The sequence below is a fragment of the Zerene cesonia genome, chromosome 3 (genome assembly GCF_012273895.1).
Source record: "Zerene cesonia ecotype Mississippi chromosome 3, Zerene_cesonia_1.1, whole genome shotgun sequence".
NCBI lineage: Eukaryota > Metazoa > Arthropoda > Insecta > Lepidoptera > Pieridae > Zerene > Zerene cesonia.
Window position 1 is genome coordinate 7,972,848 of NC_052104.1, and position 20,784 is coordinate 7,993,631.

Sequence of the window (20,784 nt, forward strand, 5' to 3'; positions counted from 1 at the left end):
GTAATAAATGTTATTTGCAGTTAACAATTTTCTTTTTTCTTTATTACAATATTTATGGCAAGACTAGGTATATGTAAAGAGAGGCAATAGATTCGTAAACTTGGCAGGTGTTTTGCTAAAATAATAAAGTTGACGAGACAGAAGTATCTAAGGTCGTTAAAATTGGATTTTCGGAATTGTGATATACATTTCCGATAATTGGTCCAACGGGTTTTGCGTGAAAATTAAAGTTTCCTCTTTATAATAACTAACCGCCGGAGGCCCGTTTCCTTTTCATCGCATTCGCAGAGGCACTACCTTTGCGAATGTTCATGTGCGTGAACCTACGAATGATCGCCTACTATCTGGCGAACCATCAGCTCAGTTGTCTGCTTTGACATAAAGAACACCGTCCGCAGCTGAAGCCGTGCTGGGCGAGCACGCTGGACGCGGTGGGGCACGCGGTGCGCGCGCTGGGCGGCGCGGGCGCGGCGAGCGAGGCGGCCGCGTGGCACGCACGCGCGCTGGCGCTGCGGCCCGCGCGCGCCACCTCGCTCGCCGCGCGCGGGCTGTGCCTGGCGCTGGCCGGCCGCGCCGCGCCCGCCGCCGACGCGCTGCACGCGGCGCTGGCGCGGGAGCCCGACAACGTGGTGGCCGCCGCGCTGCTCGACGCCGTCGTCGAGCGCCTCGACCTGCTCAACGGTGGGTGCGACCTGACTGGCTGCAGATAGCTTGCCTCGTAAAGAAAGCGCGAGGCGTAGCACTATTGAGTTTATATAACTTTGATTTTTAAGATAAAATTTATGTTAATTCAAAACGTACAAAAAGGCATTTATGAAAATACTGAAATAGACTACAATTATTTTTCAATATTCAGGTGTTGCCAATTTATAATCATTACTTCTTTTTAATTACGTTTTTCTTCATCATTTAAAAGACTATTCATTTTTTAAAAAAATGTTATTATAAGATCTATTAAAAACCGGTTAATTGCCTTCTTTTTCAGAGGAGGAAATCCCCCAATTCCCCTTCCCCCCGGTTACCCTCTCCCTCCCCCCTCCCTCCACGCCCGTGGCGATCACCTCGCATCATGACATCACCAACACATCAGATATGAGCATGAGCTTCGATTGAACAATTACCAAGAAAAGGAAGAATAAAAAGAAATATGGCAAGAATAAAGGAGAGCCAAAGGATAAAAAAAAACATTATTAAAATAAAGTGAACGCTCTTTTAAATAAGTTATACAGTATGCTCGGCAATATTGATTTGTTCATTCGGAATTGGTCAAACCAATTTTTTTGTAATTTAAAAGTGTATATGTATGCCTATAAAGATAATCATAGAATTGTAATTCTGTAGGCATAATTTAATTATGTGAAACTTTAATGTACGTGGAACTTTACTGTTAACAATTATTTTTATTAAATTTCCCAATTAGTTTATTTTTTATCAGGTTATGTTTAAAAACCTTGATTTTTTACTCGTCAAAAAGCCCCTACTATAAACCCACCAACTATAGAGAAACAGTGATCAATTCATGTATCCGTAGTTTCCGGGTATTGTGACTAAATCGGGCCGCGGGGTTTCACCCGAGGGCAAAATCAAGTATTTCTGGTACATAAGCTACAATCACTGCCAAGTATCATCAAATTTCGTGCAGTGGTTTTCGCGTGAAAGAGCAACGTACATATATATATTCTCGCAAACTTTACTTATAGAAAAATATTAAAAGGACTAGTAGGATTAAGTTAGTCACATCTAAAATGTTCATTCATTATTTCATGTAAGTAGCGCTCATTACATTCGAAATTGAATTTCGGATAAGTCATTTGCTAATTCTCAATGTGAATTTTGTATATAACACTATATAATATAAGGTTATATTGATAAGAGTAGTTTTATTAAACGCTATATTTCAAATTAAATAGTTACTACACAGAACTCGCTAGCTTTTAGTTTTTAGCGTTAAGTTGCATTAAATGCCCATTTGTTTAGTTGTATAGATTTTAATACAATTTATATACTACTACTAGCCTTTCGCCAGCAGCTTCGTGCGCGTGGTCAAAAGAATTTTCCATTAGAATTAATGAAAGAAGCGGTGAATAAAAGTATCTTGGCCACGAATGGCCCAAAATTTTTGTAGTCGAGTAAAAATGTTAAATTAAGACGTTCTAGAAGGATCGATTGATACAAATGCACCCGTAGCAATATAGCATAGCACATCTCGTGGTGCTAAGCACCCTTATGCGCTACGATTCTTGCCTCTGCACAATGGATATATGTTGAAATTACTAATATAAAATAACAGGTACTACTCTGGCATAGCAGTAAGCCAGTAAAACTTAAGGGCTTAATATTACTACACAAGAGTAGAGCTTAAGACTTTTTGGGAAGGTGAATGATGAACATATGCCGTGAGAAGGATAGTAAATAAAAGATATATTTTTTCATAATATTTATTTGCAGTAACATTTTTATACATTAAAATTAAAAAAGCACTTTAAAATCAGCATATTCGTAGGGATCTAAAATTCTATAAAAATCACAATTTATTAAAAGCCATTAAAACTTTAAAACGTTTCAACCGCCTAAACCGATAGGCACATTAAAATTGTTTAAAAATCGCCAAGTTTAGGCAACGCTACGAACGCATGTGCAAATCACTATTCAATACCCGATTGGTATAATACAAAATCAACAATGATATAACATTAAATAATTAACAACGACGTGCGGTTACTAGTGGAATGCATAAAGCACGTCAAATGGAATCATCCTTAACCTAGGTTAAAAAGCGGATGCTGGCGAAGCGCCCAACTTAATAGCGGCTCGACAACGTGCGACACGCCAAGTGTCGCGACAAGCTGTGACGGGTTGCATCAGGTGGACTCCTGACACCTGTCAGATCCACGCGTCAAACTGACAGCCGACAGGTGTCAAAGTGACGTGTGTCAGTGTGCGGGCTAGTGCAGCGGCCACTCGCCGACCTCTTCCGCGGCGGGCTCGCTGGAGCCGCTCGCTGCGCTCGTGGATGGCGATGGCGTCACTGAAATACGATTTTTTATTTCAGCATTTATAGATTATAACAATATACATTGTAAACTAGAAATCAACGCTAACGAAAAGTTCAAATGTAAATTTATACCAGATATCATTCAAAATTACGACAACAAAAGCAGCTTAATTAGACATCGAATTACGCTGAATTAGTTCTGGCTAGACAACAGCATATTGTGTATACCATTCATTACTGATCCAGGGACATATCCATAGCTCAAAGCTTGCCTTATTCTTATATCCACTAATATATGGTTAGAAGAAGGGATGAAATTGGATAACCTGTCTAAAATTCGCTCGTCAATTTCTATTATTTTTTTATCCAAATCTAAAAGTTAATATATAGGTAGAGAGAAATCTAATGTTAAAATTTCATAGTCCTATTACAGCTTTGGACTTGTTTCCTAATCATTCATATTGACATTCGTTTTTTGCTGCAATTTTTCCAAGTCAAAAGGTCTCGAATAGCTGACTGCCTGATAACTATCTGCCGAGTTATATTCACAAGCAACTTCATTCTGTATACTTACAATCATTAGGTGCGCCGAATCCACTAACGCTGCTTTGGTCACTGTGCGGCGATTGCCGTTGTCCGTTTCCGTTATTGCAATGTATATTTCCGTTATTGCAATGCATATTTCCATTGCCGTTACCATTTCCATTTCCGTTGCCAATGGTGGCGGTAACGGGCTGGTTTGTCTTGAAACTTCGCATCAGTGGCTTGTGGTTATCAGTCGGGTGTTGCCAGGCCCAACAGGAACGGCAAAAATATCTAGAATTAAATTAACATACTTTTTATTATCAAAGATATTTAAATGCAAACTATATGTCTGCCTTCAAACTAGAAATGAAATTCACAAGGTTTATGTCTCGGATATCAAGAATCCTGTTTTATCCATTTAATCGGGATAGAATGCATCCTATCACCGCAGTCAGTTCATACCCCGTCTGTATACGAAACTTCATCAGAATCCGTTCAGTAGTTTGAGCGCGATTGACGGACAAACATCCAAACAAACAGACTGACATTTATAACATAACGCGATTCCAGCAATATCGCTTACCTAAAACATGAAGGTTCCCGGCAAAAGTAGGGCCCTTGATGCACGTTGCAAAGTGAACACATCGAGTCCTCGAGATATGGGTCTACTTGTACCTGCAGGCAAAAATATTATTCAATACATGTAACTCGTACGACTCGACCGATTTAACGATTTTTCATGTGCAATATTTATGTTATTTTTTACTAGCAATATGTGATTTTTAACGCTCCGGCTTCGCCCGTGGTACGTGGTCGATATTCACAAAAATTGCAGCTTTCTTATCGTGAAAGAATTTTTAAAATCGGTTCAGTGGTTTGGGTGGAAACGTTAGAAATATGCAATAGAAAAAAATTACAATATCAAAAAGTGGATTTTTATATTTTATTAATTTTTTGGGCATCTGTTACCTTCTTGGTGAATTTGTCAGTGCGTATCTCAACGTATCCGGCGGAAATGGCGCGCACGTACGAGCGCACGTTGTTGAACGTCACGCGACCCGAGCCGATCGGGTACTTGTTCTTGTCTGTGTCAATACCTAGGTACGAGATACGAAATAAGTAAAAATGTCGTATGAAACTAGCGTCTGCCCCGGCTTCGCCCGTGCACTAGTTATATGCCTATAGCATCAAGGGATCATGTAAAAATGCAACGGTGAGAGAAATTTTTAAGTCGGTAAAGTATTTCTTGAGATTAGCGCGGTTAAACAAACTTAATTAAAAGTAAGACGACACGCCAATTGGTGTCCTTTGATCCCAATTTAGAAGATGGCTTCACGACATTTTATTTAGACAGTGCATATACCATCAAGTTTTTACATTTACAAGCGTTTCTGGTAAAAAATATGACAAAAAGTAAACCTATTTGGATGAAATACGTTTGATTATGTAGTATGTGTCTATCGATTAAACTATTTACAAACATGATTTTTTTATTCCATTTATTTTAATTAAAGGTGTAAATCTGATCCATTCCATTCCAGTCAAAAATGAACTGCCCTAAAAATTATCAGAACTGGATCGAATATTAATAAGACCACAACAGAATCATCCAAATCGATCCAGTCGAAAGTATCTCGAAAGCAATAAAATAATCCAATCTAGCCTCTTCGTCAGTAAAAAAATCCAAGGTGTGTGTAGGTGTAGGTGTGTGTAGGTGCGCACTGACCGGCATACACGACGCCCGCGAACAGGTCGTTCATGATGGCGGCGAGCGCGTGCGCGGACAGCATGCCGTGCAGCGCGCCCACGAACACCGTGCGCGCCGGCTGCAGCCGCGCCGACGCGCCGCGCACCCAGCTGCTGTCCTGCACGCTCCACGGGATCACCTCCGCCTGCGCCGCCCGCCCGCACCCGCACAAGTACAGCTCGCCTCGCCCGCACCCCCCGCACCCACCCGCGTCGAGCGGAAGGGTTGGGAAGAGCAAGGACATCCGTCCGAAACACCATACGAAACAAGCGAATGCAGCATTCGCTTTTTTATGTCACAATCGGCAAAGAAGCTATTGAGTATAGTAAGCGCTATCACTCCCCATAAATATTTACGGATGTGTAAAGCTATTTCACAGGATTAATTCTCTGCAAATAGATTGCCGACTTAAACATCCCACTCACCGAACGAAACAACACCTATTTCAGCCTGTCTAATTGTTACTTTGCGACTAAGATTCATTAACAAAAATTTGACTAAGAAACACGATTTCTCTAAGGATTCCATCAGAGTTATCACAATATACTTTTTAACACAAAATACTAAATATTTCTCAATTAAAAGCAAATTATATTCCACCTTCACCATTAGTCATCACATACCTCTTTCGACTTGCAAGTCCTCGACGAGATGCGGAAGTACCACTCGTTGCCGTTCCGGCGCGAGGCGGCCAGCAGAGCGCGCACGCAGCGCTCGTTCTCGAACGTGACGTAGGCGAAGCCCCGCGGGCCCGCCGCCCCGGAGCCCGACACCGTGCCCACGCGACCGGGCCATTCCACACTGCAAATATAACAAGATTTTATGTTAATGTGTTGTACATTTGAAAAACGTTTAAAAAGTTTGTTATTTTCTGTTTACATTAACCAGTCTTGAGCAATTCTGAAAAACTCACGAGAAACGAAAAAGGAGTTTCGATATTCGCACAAAACTATTTTACAACATAGCGCAAAGCTATTGAATTACTTAATAGAAAAACGAATTCCTGTAAGATGTACAGCCATTTATATTTACAAAGGTCGACAATTTTCCACTGATCAAACATTTATCTAGTACTTTATAAGTACAAGGTCAAATGCAACTAGCACAATCCAACCGAACCCACCGCACTGGATGGTAGCTCCTGAGCGCCTGCATGAGCGAGTGCTCGGAGATGTCCCAGGGCAGGCCGCCCAGGAACACCTTGGGCGAGTAGCCGCCGCCGCCGTCCAGCGCGCGCGCCGGCAGCGGCCCGCTCCACACCAGCGCCGCCTCCTCGCCGCCGCCCACCGCGCCACCTGCGGGAGATAACCTGTGCAACTTGCCTGGAAGAGATCACCATGCGACTCTCCAAACTGCATTTTGATGTGAACTGCACTATGGGCAGTTTTTTACTCGCGCCTATATAGAGGTGTGAAGTTTTTGCGAGAAATTAACTTTGAATGTAATAAGATGCCTCTATGTATATTAAAAGAGTTGTCAATAAAAATGCGAAAGTATTTAAACGTCGCAAATAAAAATATCTTGCTTGCCACGTATTAAGACGATTGTGACAGATAAAATTTGAAAAAATAATTCATTTATAACCCTGGGAAAGGAGGAAAAGCTTTAAAAATCGTCAATCTTAAGGAACTGAAAATTACAATACGTATACGTTATAGTTATATCTAGTGACCAAAATTACGCACACGTTACGAGTAACTGGATTACTTTTAAAGCACCATATACACATGGTTCTTACTTCAGAATTGAAACTTACAAAAAGATGCACGGCGAGGTAACAGCTCTTTTTTCCGGGTAACTGTTGGATTTTGTTCCGTGGACCAATGCGATTCAACCTGAAACAATAAATGTAATACAAAAATACACGTCTTATTCGATCGTGTACCAGACTTGCGGAATAAAGATTATTAAATGATCGATTCCCTTGCCGAATATTATAATTCACAACGTTACGAAAAATGAACTAGCCAACATATAGGCAGTTAAATTTAATTTTGTTCACCGTTCTCCGGGCTCCGTAAGACTAGCAAAGAAAATTCAGGAAAACTTGGACAGAAAAGCGGGAAAATCATTCTTCACAAACAGCTGGTGGCGAAACGGAGTTCGTCGGGTTTGCTAATATGTTCTAAAAACATTTTAGAATAAATGCATCACGAATATTCGAGAAACTTGATTGATACAAATGGCTAGATACCGTTGTGTGATATGAGGTAGTGACAGAAGTGTGCAGCGAGTCACAACTCCGGCCGGGCGTGTGCGTGATATTCTTGGGAGGCATCGTCAGAGCCTTCTGGAACAATCGGAAGCTGTTACTTTTCTAATATCTTAAAATATACCAATTTAATTTTTTATTGTGGTAGTCGAGCACGCTTCGGCACGAATTGGGCCAGCTCGCACCGGGGAAGTACCACACCCCCACAGAAAACCGGCGTGAAATAGTGGCATGCCACTGTGTTTCGTACGGTGAGTGGGGGAGCCGGAGGCCCGTTTCCTTTTCCTCACCCGCCCCAGTCCATTCCTTTTTTCCAGTCGTTAATCCATTCCTTTTCCCTTACCCCAAAAAAGCGGGCAGCGCATTCGCAGAGGCCCTACCTTTGCGAATGTTCATGGGCGGTGGTGATCGCTTACCATCAGGCGAACCACAAGCTCAGTTGCCCGCTATGACATAAAAAAAAAAAAAAAAAAAAAAAAAAAAAAAAAAAAAAAAAATTTAGTGTCGCATTGCCCACATCGGTCTTTGCCCCTGTAGTGGGTACATTATGTGCAAAGGGCGTTATGATGATTATCCAAATAAAAGTAAATGCCGATTATTTAGCTAAATGAATACGATCGGTTAGATGTTTGGAAATCATAGGTTTTACACTATTCCATGCCCTATATTGACTTTGCGGTCTAATGTCACGTTTAATATTTGGAATTTATTATTAGTCTTCAGGATCGAGTCAGAGTTAGCAGATAATGTTATTTCCAAAGCGTATCATAATACCCTGTACATTACTTAGAGTATAAATCTTTTCTACAAAAAAGGCCACAGTCGTTTCAAGAGTGGCAAATACCACACCAGATTCTGAAATGGGACCGAAGACAATCCCATCTAAACCAAAAATATCTACATCGGTTGTAAAACCATAGAGTTATCAAGGAACAAAACCATAAAAAATTTAATCGACTCCGTTTTTAAGTATGTCGGTTAAAAATAACAAATATTAGGGTGGTTAACAAAATAAACAATACAATTCGTATAGACTCGGAAAAATTAACATGAATGTACATATCCCAATTTATCTGACTCTAATAACAGCCCTAAAGAGTAAGATTTCGAAACTTTTTGAAGTCTCTTAGGATAAAACTAAAGTTGTACATAGCATTAAGACTTATGTATGAAAATGTACGAAAGCGATCCTTACCAGGCTAGCGACAAGGTCGGTAATGCCTTGGCTGGACGGTTCCTCAGCCCAACTGCCGGGACGCGCACGCTCACTACAACAGTTGTTTGAAGGTAATTAATGTTCAGGTACATGTTATATCACTTAATGTACAGTTTTAATGTGTGGAACTTATGATTTGCCTATGTGGAAACAAAGTGCAAAGTCCCCAGGTAAATTCTAAAGAAATTTTTAGAATTTACCTGGTACCTTTAAGTTATAGTCATTTAATGAAAAAAACATTTAAATTATCAAATACATTCCAAATTAACCCAATGCCAGAAAAGTGCGGCATATCCCATTACTGTCCTCAACCTGCGGGTTTTCTTGCTCGGTCACTAGACATCAGATTTTTTTCAACATTTTAAATCCTACACTTATTAAGAAATTGAAGCCAAATCGGCTGAAATAGCTGTCTACATACAACTTCAAAATTGCAACTAACGCAAACTTGGCTCCATACGCATTTATTTGTTTATTACACACAAGATAAATACAGATGAACATTGAATAAAATAAAAGAACGTACAAATGGCGGTCTTATCGCTAGGTAGCGGACTCTTCCAGTCTACCGTATACCTAAAATTGTGTTATGTAAGTTTATTAGTGCTATTTAAAAATATGTTGTATGAATTACGTAGTCACCTGTAGCTTGTGAAAGCCGTCGGGTGCCGTGGCGGGAAGCAAGCAGACGGCACCAGCGAGCGGGGAGTGGGCGCTGCCTCCGGGCTCGCCGGCGTGTCCCAATGCCACTCTTCGCCTTCCTACATAATACAGACTTTAGAATTGTGCTAGACGATCGTTTCATGTTCTAGTTGCGTATTGTTATACGCTATCGGCTATACAAGTATAACTATAACCAATAACCAGTCTCAATCCTGATCGTAACTTAATAGTGACATTAAAAATATTATACGGGCTATGAAAAATAATGGTCTACAATTTCGTGTCGAAATTACAATATTGAGTTTCGATTAGAAAAACTAATTAAATAGAATTGGGTGTCGATCTATGTCCAACTACAGTTTACTCTTTAATACTCAAAACGAAAATTGGTTATTTAAAATTTACAAAAATACAAGGACTTGAAATGTGATAGTGACAAGATAATAAGATTCGCGTCTAGAAAAATATTCTTGCCCATAATGACTGTGCGTATGGAAATGAACTTGAGGCCTAGATATTTTAGATTGACATGAAAATCTAGGGCTAGGCTAAGGATCGACGAGACGATATACGTGACGTCATTACTAACAAACTAACGAATAGGAAAGACGTTGGTGGAAAGACGTATGGAATAATCTATATAAAATCCCTATGGAATCCAAGTCAGCTGGAAATATACGGACTAAGATTTAAAATACGCCATAAAATAGAGCTACAAATTCAAACGGAATAATAAAATTTAATGAATGGCGACAACATTTATCATATCGAACATTTTTAGATCGTATTTTAAGCGGCGATGCACCCGACAAGGTCCAAGGAGACACTTTTCCGGGTCGCGTATTCGCGATTAAAACTACTTCTGCTTGGCATAAGCCTATACAAATAATATTAAATTGCTAGCCCCATGCCAATAGCCGGCGATAGTCAGACGTCTGCCAAGTGCACGATTGCGAACTTTTGTAACCGAAAAGACTATTGTAACGAAAATACACGCTTTATGTTATTCTTAATAGTGCTTAGTTTATTTGAAATGCAATAATTCTAAATTGGGCCCTAAGAAGATTGGTGTGGGCAATTTCGATAATTTATTAATGTATTCAAATGGAATCGAAAAGTCGAAAACAATATGAAATGCATTTTATTTTTCCGTCTAACGTACGGGGAGCTTAGAAAAGCCAAATTTTGATAAAGCACAGGGTAACAGATTCCGTGGTTGCGCCAAAAAGGAAAAGTTACGATGGCATAATATATTAGCAAGTTAAATCGGTTAATACACAGGAGTTATAAACAATAGTTTAGTTTATTTAACATTTATACATAAGAAAACTTATAATTTGGACATTTAAATATTTAATGAAAAAAAGAATAGCTTTACGCCCTCGGTTTCGCCAGCGTAGTAAAAAAATAAGTCAACGGGTGGGTTTTTTTCACCGCGTTAAAAAGTTGCTTATCACTAGCATCCTAACCATCTCCAGACAGTATTAATCATCTCATGAAATCGCTCCTATCTGACGTGCAAGAAAAAAAACACTTTTGCATTTATAATATTAATACGAATACAAAATTCGCACAATGCCCTACATTTTAGCATGTTTCGAGCTAAACTTATTTATAACAAACCCATTTTAACCTATTAAAGGACTGGATCCATTTACTTGTCACTGCATTTCAGGCTTAAATGGTGCCGAACACTAAGCGCAGTGCAACTATTTTTAAACCGATTATTGCCGTGTAAATTTAGCAGTCCAGCTTCGATATTGATCGAGCAGAGCTTAAATTTAAACTGCTGCATATTTATTATTTGATCCTATGCAAATCACTAAGAAACATTTCAGGACTTGACAAGTTATATCAAATAATTCTCAACTGGAAAAATGCATTTTTGTACCCGTAAAAGGACGTTGCAAGCACTTGCAAAGACCGTTACTACCATCTTAATTTTCATTTCATTTATGTGATTCGGCCAAAACGATACAAGACTAATTTGAAGATAATCCAAACTCTCAAGCTAATGCAAGTGCATAGCTTGGGCCTGCATTATTTGGCACAAGCGAGCCATTAATACGGGCTGCCAGCCACCCTCCTACACATTAACTGGCATCAAAACGGATGTCGTACGGTATATTATGAACGGACAATAAAACTACAGTGCTTTGTACTCAAATATTGAGAGTTGAGCCACTGCAGAATGCATTAGGGTGCGCCGTTTTATGATGCACGCGTAGCTTTTCAAATAAACGGGCAACGAATGGAGCGAAGTTAAAAAATATTGCCAATTGCGGGTAAGTTGGCGGTAGTTCGCGGAACGCTGCGTTAGTCACGACATTTAAATGCAAAGCGAGATTGAAAATATTTGGCGCCCAACGTGGATCATGGTTTATCTTGTGCATAGGAACAATTTAGTTTAAATTTATATAAAAGGAGTTGAGCAATTTCAAGTTGCACAAAAGTTAAGAAATTATACAAAAACGCATTTTAACTTCCTTAAAAAAAACAGAAGTACCCTCGAAACTAGTAATTGGTAAACTTTTTATAAAAGTACTTACATTACTGCGAGAGGCCCTTGGAGCCGCTGCTGGTTCTGTAAGCTGAGACGCATCGAATCCCAAAAACTCCGCAAAAGAGCGACGGTTCTCTCTTGAACCGCCGCCACGACCGTTATCCTGTTGAAAGTGTAGCATGTAAAATAATTTTATATCAGCAAGATTAATTTGTAGATTAAAAACGAAGACGTTTCTAAATGTAGTTTTAGACTTCAAAATTAGAAGAATAAGGGTAGACGTTAAAAATAAAACGAAGGTACATAAAAAGAACGTTAATTTAAATATGCGCGCGATATTTAAATTTATAAATTAAGCTTAACAGCAAAGTAAAATTCAAGAACGAAACCTAGGACTGCCAAACACTTGTAAAAAAGTACTAACCTGTTGCAAAAGCGGCATGGCGCCGCTGAAAACTTTTAATAGCCGATGGATATCCAAACTAGCAGAGTTTCCTGCTGACTTGTTCACGCGGTGGTTACCCTCAGACAACTGCGGGCGGCACCGAGCGCAGCGCAGCACGAAGCCGCACCCCCCTACCACTCTCCCCACCAATCACGAAAGAGGTGGCAAACCACGCCTACTTTCATTTCAAGTTCTAATTTGAAATTCAAACAAAACAATTTGAAAATAGATTTTTCATAATATCAAATAGTATGTTCATTATACTTGATAAAACATTAAAAGGTATTTTTATCCCCATAAATGTGGATGAAAAATTTTGCAAAAGATTCCAATGAAGTTTCCCGCGCAATTTGTTCTAATATATTGCCAATAGAGCGCGCATGCGTTTTTATCGCAAAGTTATTTTGGATAGTTCAAATATTGATGAAATCTAATTTTAACTTTGATAATTGGGTAGAATTTTAAAAATACGCTTCAGAGTAAAATGAAAATAGCCATCTTCAATAATTAAATGAAAAACTTATACCCAGAGACATCTGGATGAGCAAGATGTAAAGTGTCACTTAAAATGTTTATTTTTTTTAATTATTATAGCTGTAAAAATTGGACCGAATTAATGTGCCACTGCTACGTCCTACATATAAAAAAATATATATTCTTTGGACATCAAACGGTATCAGCTGTTTTTAAAAATCGTCAAGTGAAAGGTAAAAAAACGACGATTTTACTTAAATATACCTAACTAATTAGTAAAAAAAAATGTTAATAGATTTAATCGTTGTATGATATACTGTAGAATTGGCCGGACGTGCCATTTCTACTGATTTAAGGCAAATTTGTATCTGTAATAATAATTGCTCAGCAAAAGAGCCAACAGATGATGATATTGTAAATAAAACATATATTTTGTAAAGTTAATTATGACTTCTTGATCTACTAGAAGTCATAGTCACTTATAGATAGGCTGACAGAGCCTAACGACCAAATTTATAAAATAAAAACATAGTAAATAGGTTGTTAACTTACTTTCCAATACTTAAAATGGAATCAAACTATATTGATACTTCCACTTTTAATTTTAGAATTATTTTTGTAACTAGATTAACATCTCTCCACTCTTTTTACAGACTCTAACCAACCTATATACCAAATTACAGATCCATTTTACTGTGATTCCTGTGTGAAACAATAGACATACTACAGTCATACATCGTTACAAACTTTCCTGTTTATAATTGACGTTAGGATTTAAGTAAAATTGACATTTTAAAACACTGGTGAAATAAAACTACAACTTTATTATTATATTTTATTCTTGCAATCCGAATAGGGGTGTTAGCATAGTTCCCATATGGCTGGAAGCAGTCCTGGGTCGTTGTATAGGGCCTCTTTCATCTGCGTAAATATAGGGTAGGCGCAGGATCCAGTAGGCTGAAGCACTAAGTTTTATTGGTCCTTCTGTTTCCGGCTGAGGTATGAATATTGGTCCGCCGGGTGCTGGTTGTACCTGCATTTGTAGTGTTGTTATTTATGGACGATTATTTACGTAATTGGAAAAATTAAGTCATGTATGATCTAATATCTGCGGTTTATAATTGACCTGGAGATTTAGAGTCATCGTTTTATCCCACTGTCGAGACGCGAATTTCTTATGAATGTTCAAGGTAGAATTAATCACACAAGCTACGAGTAATTCAGTTACTTCGGTTTCTAATCTACGTCGGGTTCAAACAATACGCACACAAAACCGAAGACGAAGACGAAAAGACGGGCGCGTTCGCACTTGTAACCTACCACACGCCGCTCCCCTCACCTGCACCATAAATGAAATGGAAGTGATAGGTCACAAACAGCCGCATGCTTTCCACTTTGCCCCCTCCTCCTCACATCGCCACGCACCAAAAAGCTACACGCACCCTGACAACTCTCAGCTACCCCCCCATAATTACCTTAGGTTGTAAGGTCACGTGCACGCTGGCCTTCGGCGTGACCACATGAAGGCGCATCAGCTGGGCCAGCATGGCGCTGGGTCGGCAGATGCAGGGCGCGAACAGCGGCATGGCGCTGGCCGCGAGCCGCGCCCCCGCCCCCGCGCCCGTCGCCCCCGCGCCCCCGCCCGCACCCGCGCCCCCGCCGCCCCACGCCGTGCCGCCCCCGTTCACCACTGTGTCCGGCGAGGACATCATGAACCTGCAAGGGGGAGGGGGCGTGAATACCGTGTAATGGCACAGGATAATAGGTACAAGTAATGTCTCCGAGTGTTGTCATTTTATTGCTATATTATACAATTTTTTTTTTTCAAATAAAATTAAATTTCATATAAATACAGTTATGGTACATAAGTGCTGCCCAGGGCATCGCTCGTGCGATCAAAGAATATTAACTTGTTAATCATGTCACATTTTAATATAGCGCCATCTAACGTTATTTTTAATTTTTTTAATTTCTCATACACTCATCACATTAGATAGACCTTCTCAGGAGGAATGAGATGTTTCACCGCGGTAAAAAGAAGCCTATGTCACTCGCTAGCTTCCTATTTCCAGACAAACCATCACATCACAAAATCGCTCCATTTCGACGTGAAAGGAAAACATATTTATATGTCATATATTTAAACGTACTCGTATACAAGTTACCGAAACCTATGAAATGCATCAAATGTTCGAACCATGATATTATTGCTGCGCCCCGCGGCTTCACCCGCGTAAGTCTGTATCCCGTAGGAATATCGGAATAAAAATGTTGTCCATTTGTTATTCCAGTTGTCAAGCTATCTACGTGCCAAATTTCATTGCAATCGGTTAATTTGATTTTATATAGACAACTATTAATTACCTATGACCTCTAGGGCATTCGTATTCAAATCCAATAAAGATCTTAACAGTGAGGTTATGCGGCGCGCCGCCCTTGCCCCGCCCCCTGCTGGACGTGCGCCACACGTTCGCTTGCTCCATGCTAAAATTAAATCAATTATTATAATTTCGGCAAATTGTAACACAAATAGATACACATTTTATGGTATTAGATAACGCAAAACTGTTTACAGTGTATTTGTATTTAATTTAGAAAACCCTGCCTGCTTTTTTGGTTTTATGAAGTGATGTTTTCTAGTATTTTAAGGTAATTTAATGTGTCAAATAGTTTTTTGAGTTTTTTTTAAGTCATAATCGGCAAAGGAGGTGGTGGCTCGCCTGATGGTAAGCGCTACCACCATCCAAGTGCATTTGCGAAGGCCCTAAATCTTTGCCGACTAAATTAAGGTGGTAGAATAAAGAATGGATTGGGAAAAATTAGAGAAAAGGTTATAGGCTCCCACACGCACCGAACGAAACATCCTAATTGCTACTGTTTCACGCCCGTCGTCTGTGGGGGTGTGGTACCTTATTTGAGCTGGTCTAATTTGTGCTGAAGCGTGCTCGACTCCCACATCAATACAAAATAAAGACGAGACAAGATCAGACAACGCTGGCATGCTGTAGTCAATTGTTTTGTTCTATCAAAAATCTAGACCAAGACCAAGTCACTCACCGCACAGTACAATCCCAGGGCAGCAGAAAATTGGTGTGTGGCAGGAATCCAGGCTGGAGATGCTCAGGCAAACCCAAGCTGTGGGAGTACAGTGACGATGCGCCCAAACAGACCAGTGACCAGCTCGGGAAGGGCGGCAATAGACCGGCCGGACTGACTGTGTGCAACATGCCTGGCAGGTATTCCGTTGTGGATGGTTGTCGGCATATAGCTTTCTCTGTTTGGACAACATAATCAATATTTCAATTGATTGATTCACTGTTGATATATTATTTCACTTTAAAAAAACTGTTTAGGAGCTACGTCGCTAGCAGGCACTACCACAGTTTTTGAATCTCGTCTATTAATCAATTTCTTGTATGGTTACTTTTCAAATAAAATCCTACTAATATTACATCCTACTTCCTTCCTACTATAATAATCCTTCTAGTCCTACTATCCTACTTCCTACTAATATTATAAATGCGAAAGTTTATAAGGATGTGTGTCTTTGTTACTCTTTCACGCAAAAACTACTGTATGGCAATCGCAATAAAATTTGGTACGTAGACAGCTGGACAACTGGAATAACATATAGGCAACTTTTTATTCCGATATTCCTACGGGATACGGACTTACGCGGGTGAAACCGCGGGGCGCAGCTAGTGTACCCATAATTATAAACTGTCATAAAAAATGAGAAAAAATATCCGATTCGAAGGACCATTAATGTCGCCAAAATGGAACCAACCTTTAGCAGTATCTTCTCTAACCGGCATCACATCAATAGCGTCATCGCCACAAGCGGGTTCCACTTCTTCATCTTCATCCTTTTCGGAGCCTGGAGACAGTTCGTCCGGTGGTGACCAGCCTTCAGAACGGGAGGGCGAAGCACCCGGGGACTCTCCCGAGTCTTCGTTCACTTGCGATTCGAGTCTCTCTTGGGTCTCCTCTGAAGATCCTTTTAGTGATGCAGCTCTGAAATTAAAAAAAAAAACAGTCACAATTTACTTTATCTAAGTAAGCTTAAAATGTATAGAAAAATTAAAAACTATTCAACATATATTAACAAAATCTTCCCTCTATATTATACAACCAGAGACAATCTAGAATGACATATGCACGCACCTAAAGCTCGGCGTAGAGGGCTGGAACACGGGGAAGTCTATGCTTTGCAAGGTGTTACACACGCCGCACTCCTCAGCCGCGTACGTGTAGAAGGCGTAGTTGGCCATTTTGACCGTGTACGGGTCGTCGCGGGAACACTTGCTGCGGCCGCAGTTGCACACGCTTATGTAGCGGACGCCCGACGAGTGGTCTTTGGAGCTGTCACTGTGATAGATATTGTTTTATAGAGACAGTAAATAACAAGTGACTTTCAATAAAAGTAAAAAAAAAATAAAACTGGACGCCAGAATATTTCTTTTTATTTTATAAAAATTATTATTTATCTTTATTTTCACACACAATACTCCACACTTTCCATAGAATTATAAGGCTAGTCATCATATGCTAGATAAATAATTACAACACTTCAATTCATTTAATTTCCTGAAAATTATTATAGTAAAAGAGTTAAAAAATTGCATAGTCTTAATAACAGCTAAGTGCATCACAAGCAAGGCTTATGATTATTTTCCCCTACATTTTTCATTACTGTAAAGACTCCCAACTCTACTTTCTCTTTCACAAAGTTTTCCACCATGTTGTCTCACTTCTTTAGCCAATTCTCCTGTATTTTCCAGCCACTTCCACCACCACATCCCAATCTGTCCGCATCCCATACTTACTGGTCAGGGTTAATGCACGGGTGGGAAGTGAGCGAGGGCGCTTCGCACAAGCGGCGCGTCCGCCAGGTGGCGGCACATGCAGTGCGCAGGCGCGCGCGGGCGCCCCGCGCTAGCGGCCCTCGCGCCATCGCCGCCACCACTCCTAGTGCTACGGTCACCTGTAAAATATTTACTATTAAGTGTATAATATTTTCTTGTGTTTGATTTTACGCGAGTATTATACATTTAGAAATTAAGAACTTTTTAACGAATATTAAACGCGATTTATTCATTTTATTATTAACCCGACGTTTCGAACACTACATCGAGCGCTCGCGTTTAAAATCCGTAAAAAGTTTTTAATTTCTACGTGTATAGTGTTAAGAATAGTTGACCCATGTAGCTTTGTCTGTTTTTAAAATAAATATTTTTCCCATATTTACAATCTCAAGTGATAAAATATTAACAAAGAATGCCAAGCAGAGCAGGATGTGAGTGCAGTGGTAAAAATTAATTGGTCACCCATCTTATTTATGATCGTGTCAACCATTTGCTTAACCTCGACTGTTTACTATTTTTTATGGTAGAAACAGAAATACACCATGTACAACAAATAAATTCAATAGTCAAAAATTCAAGTCTCATAAATTCAAGAATCTTCTACATTTTTTATTAACATAGACCCCGTGTCCACTTAGATCACTTTGGGAATTTCTAGTCTAAAACAATTTAAACTAACCTTATGAGCATGATGTTGGCTTGAATAGTGAGATGGCAAACCTTCAGCATACGATGCTTGAGCTATTGGCAACACCTGTAAATGTCAAAAATAATAAAACTAATTTGATACATATTACAAAGTAAATAACACCATAACTTCTTAATAATAGAACATAGTTTACCTTGGCACACCTAGCCTGCGAGAATCTAACATCAGTAGCCAAAGCATCAAAAAGGGCTCCACTTGATTCCTGGTCTTCATCAACTTTTGGAGACTCCTTCAAGTATACTGGGGTGAGAGCTTGTGCGGCTGTACGCCACGAACTGGCGCTGGGAAGCTGAAAGCAACATGAAAATTCATATAATTTTTTTTTTTGGTTTTTTATGGTACACTTTATACCATGTTTGGAAGGGTCATACTTGTAAAGTATCTTGGGTTTAATAAAATTAAATTTGTACATTAAAACCTATTTTATACAACAACAAGGCACCGCAATGAAAGATGTTTGTCTTATTATTTTAAAAACATGAAAGTATGTTGCATATGTATGACTATACTGCTATTATAAATATAAAAGTAGCTCTGTCTGTCTATCTCTTGTCCACTACCACTGCACAGATTTGGATGAAACTATGCTCACCTCAAAAAATGATGTGCTCATGGCATATTTTCCTACATTATCATCAAAACCTTCACCAAAGGCCACATCCAGGTGGGTCTGCAGGAATTGTCCAAATGTTGGTCTAGCTGTGACCTCCGTTTGTGTGCCTGAACACAATTGTACAAGCCCCCGCACTAGCGAACTCATGTCTCTGGCGTTACCATTGCTATCTTCAGCACTGATGTATACAAACTCTTCATTTTTGGGTATAGCAAACAGTGATTTGGCACTGGAATTGAATGTTTAAAAGAAATTAACATTTAATAATACTGAGTATTAAGCAGTAATGTTTGTTATGTCTACATAATCTTTTTTAATTAATTTTAACAACTAATATTAAAAGTTTGAAAATGTATGTATGGTTATATATTCTGTTTTACACTCGTGAACTGATTATAATTAAATTATAGAAAATGTAAGGTTGCGATAAATAGTTGAGCTCTAAGAAAAATCAATAAATCTTGCTATTCATACCATACATTAGTGATGATCCTGGCTTTCCTCAAAATAAAATATATTTGGTCCTCTACAGCATGTTCCAGCCTCTTCAAGCCCGCTGGATTTTTGCGTAGAGGCGTTGGGGCTCTCCTGAAGTGGAACAAGAGGCGAGGACAGCAGGATCTACCATGGGCCTCCCAAGCTCCAGAAACACCAGCATCTAGCAAGGCTGTTGTAGTTAGACCAGTTAATTCATTCCTGCAAATAGATTGATATATTGGATATGTAAAGTCAACATTAAAATTGTTTGAATGAAAACTCAGATGTCTACTAAGTATAATTTACAATAAGTAAATTAGAAATTATGGACATTGTTAATGATTTGCTGAAATCAGAAAACATTTGAATTGGATTACTAATCTACTTTAAATGAAATTTTGAGATTACAAGAAAAATTCAGGTTTTGTTTATAATTTCATATTTTATGTTGAAATCTGTTTTCGACTATTAAAAAAAAATATTTGCAGCAACTTACCTATATGCATCTACAGCTTTAAACAGCTGCAAGTATCCCAAATCAAAGACTGGAGTAGGTGACGACAATATAACAATGTGACACAAGTGAAAAAGCAAGGCTATTGCTTTACAGGAATCAATTGCCAACTCCCCAGAAGCAACGAGCCAGTGTGCCGCATCCGCATCCTTAACCGTACTTGTCGAGTTCTCATTCAAATTCTCCGCTAAGGCTGATAGCTGTTTGGTGTCCAGATATGTGACTGCGTGAAGGTAGAGTATGCTTTGTCTTTCATCCCAATGACATTGGATACCATTCTGGAAATAACTGTGTATGAATTGTGTGTAAAATTACATTAACCACATCGAATATCTATTGATGGGAAGTTAATGAGATAGTATTCTAATTATGTCTTACTTCTTCCCAAGCAGCGGAAGTTACAAGAGGACTAGCTTTATTCGAATACCGATACGGAGATTTGCCTATTATTCCAACTACTACTATGCGGTCCTTATTAGAAAATTCTGGTATGTCGGTTATGGAAAAAGCTTTCATCGTTAATATATTTATTTTCTATTACGTATGCTTAACTTAATTGATAACATTAGCCTAGTAATCTACTAATATTTAATTACTTTAAATATAATTTAAAATATTTTACAAATTGAATTGAACAACTTTCACGGTTGTCAAAATCGAAAACAAAATATGTCAATTTTGATTTTCAAAGTCAATGCCAAATTGACGTGTCAACTATATCTTGATACTCTTGGGTAGACAGAGAATACTCTACGGCGTACAAGTCCACGTACTCTGGAACTTATAACTTTGCTAAAGTACTATTTTGTAATTTTTTTGCCAATAT

At 39.1% G+C, this 20,784-nt stretch overlaps 3 protein-coding genes across 4 annotated transcripts in view; 1 reads left to right on the forward strand and 2 right to left on the reverse strand.

Annotated features, from left to right (window-relative positions):
- The window catches only part of LOC119837271 (cell division cycle protein 16 homolog), an 8,947-nt gene extending 7,086 nt beyond the window's left edge, over positions 1–1,861 (forward strand). Inside the window, exons 10-11 of the mRNA XM_038362790.1 lie at positions 399–681; positions 986–1,861. Coding sequence (XP_038218718.1) covers positions 399–681; positions 986–1,113 — 411 coding nt within the window. The 3' untranslated portion in view covers positions 1,114–1,861. The remainder of the gene's footprint in view (positions 1–398; positions 682–985) is intronic.
- Positions 1,862–2,441: 580 nt separating this feature from the next.
- On the reverse strand, positions 2,442–12,385 carry LOC119837582 (cytoplasmic polyadenylation element-binding protein 1). Of its 2 annotated transcripts, none has more exons than XM_038363240.1 (13): positions 12,286–12,385; positions 11,908–12,024; positions 9,338–9,456; positions 8,675–8,747; positions 7,462–7,554; positions 7,024–7,102; positions 6,391–6,562; positions 5,891–6,068; positions 5,247–5,412; positions 4,490–4,617; positions 4,104–4,195; positions 3,570–3,811; positions 2,442–3,028 (listed from the first exon to the last, which is right to left on the reverse strand). In XM_038363240.1, the coding sequence occupies exons 1-13, from the start codon at positions 12,301–12,303 to the stop codon at positions 2,946–2,948; spliced, it is 1,560 nt and encodes a 519-aa protein (XP_038219168.1). In that variant the 5' UTR covers positions 12,304–12,385; the 3' UTR covers positions 2,442–2,945. The 2 variants fall into 2 exon arrangements, with proteins under 2 accessions (XP_038219168.1, XP_038219159.1); XM_038363231.1 differs by having other exon boundaries at positions 7,462–7,557.
- Positions 12,386–13,601: 1,216 nt separating this feature from the next.
- LOC119839473 (protein SMG8) lies at positions 13,602–20,598 on the reverse strand. The gene is made up of 13 exons (XM_038365743.1): positions 20,337–20,598; positions 19,941–20,236; positions 19,442–19,663; positions 18,947–19,196; positions 18,488–18,643; positions 18,325–18,399; positions 17,607–17,764; positions 16,945–17,148; positions 16,568–16,794; positions 15,838–16,054; positions 15,145–15,264; positions 14,256–14,496; positions 13,602–13,813 (listed from the first exon to the last, which is right to left on the reverse strand). Exons 1-13 carry the CDS (start codon positions 20,472–20,474, stop codon positions 13,616–13,618), a joined length of 2,502 nt encoding a protein of 833 aa, XP_038221671.1. The 5' UTR covers positions 20,475–20,598; the 3' UTR covers positions 13,602–13,615.
- Positions 20,599–20,784: the final 186 nt, after the last annotated feature.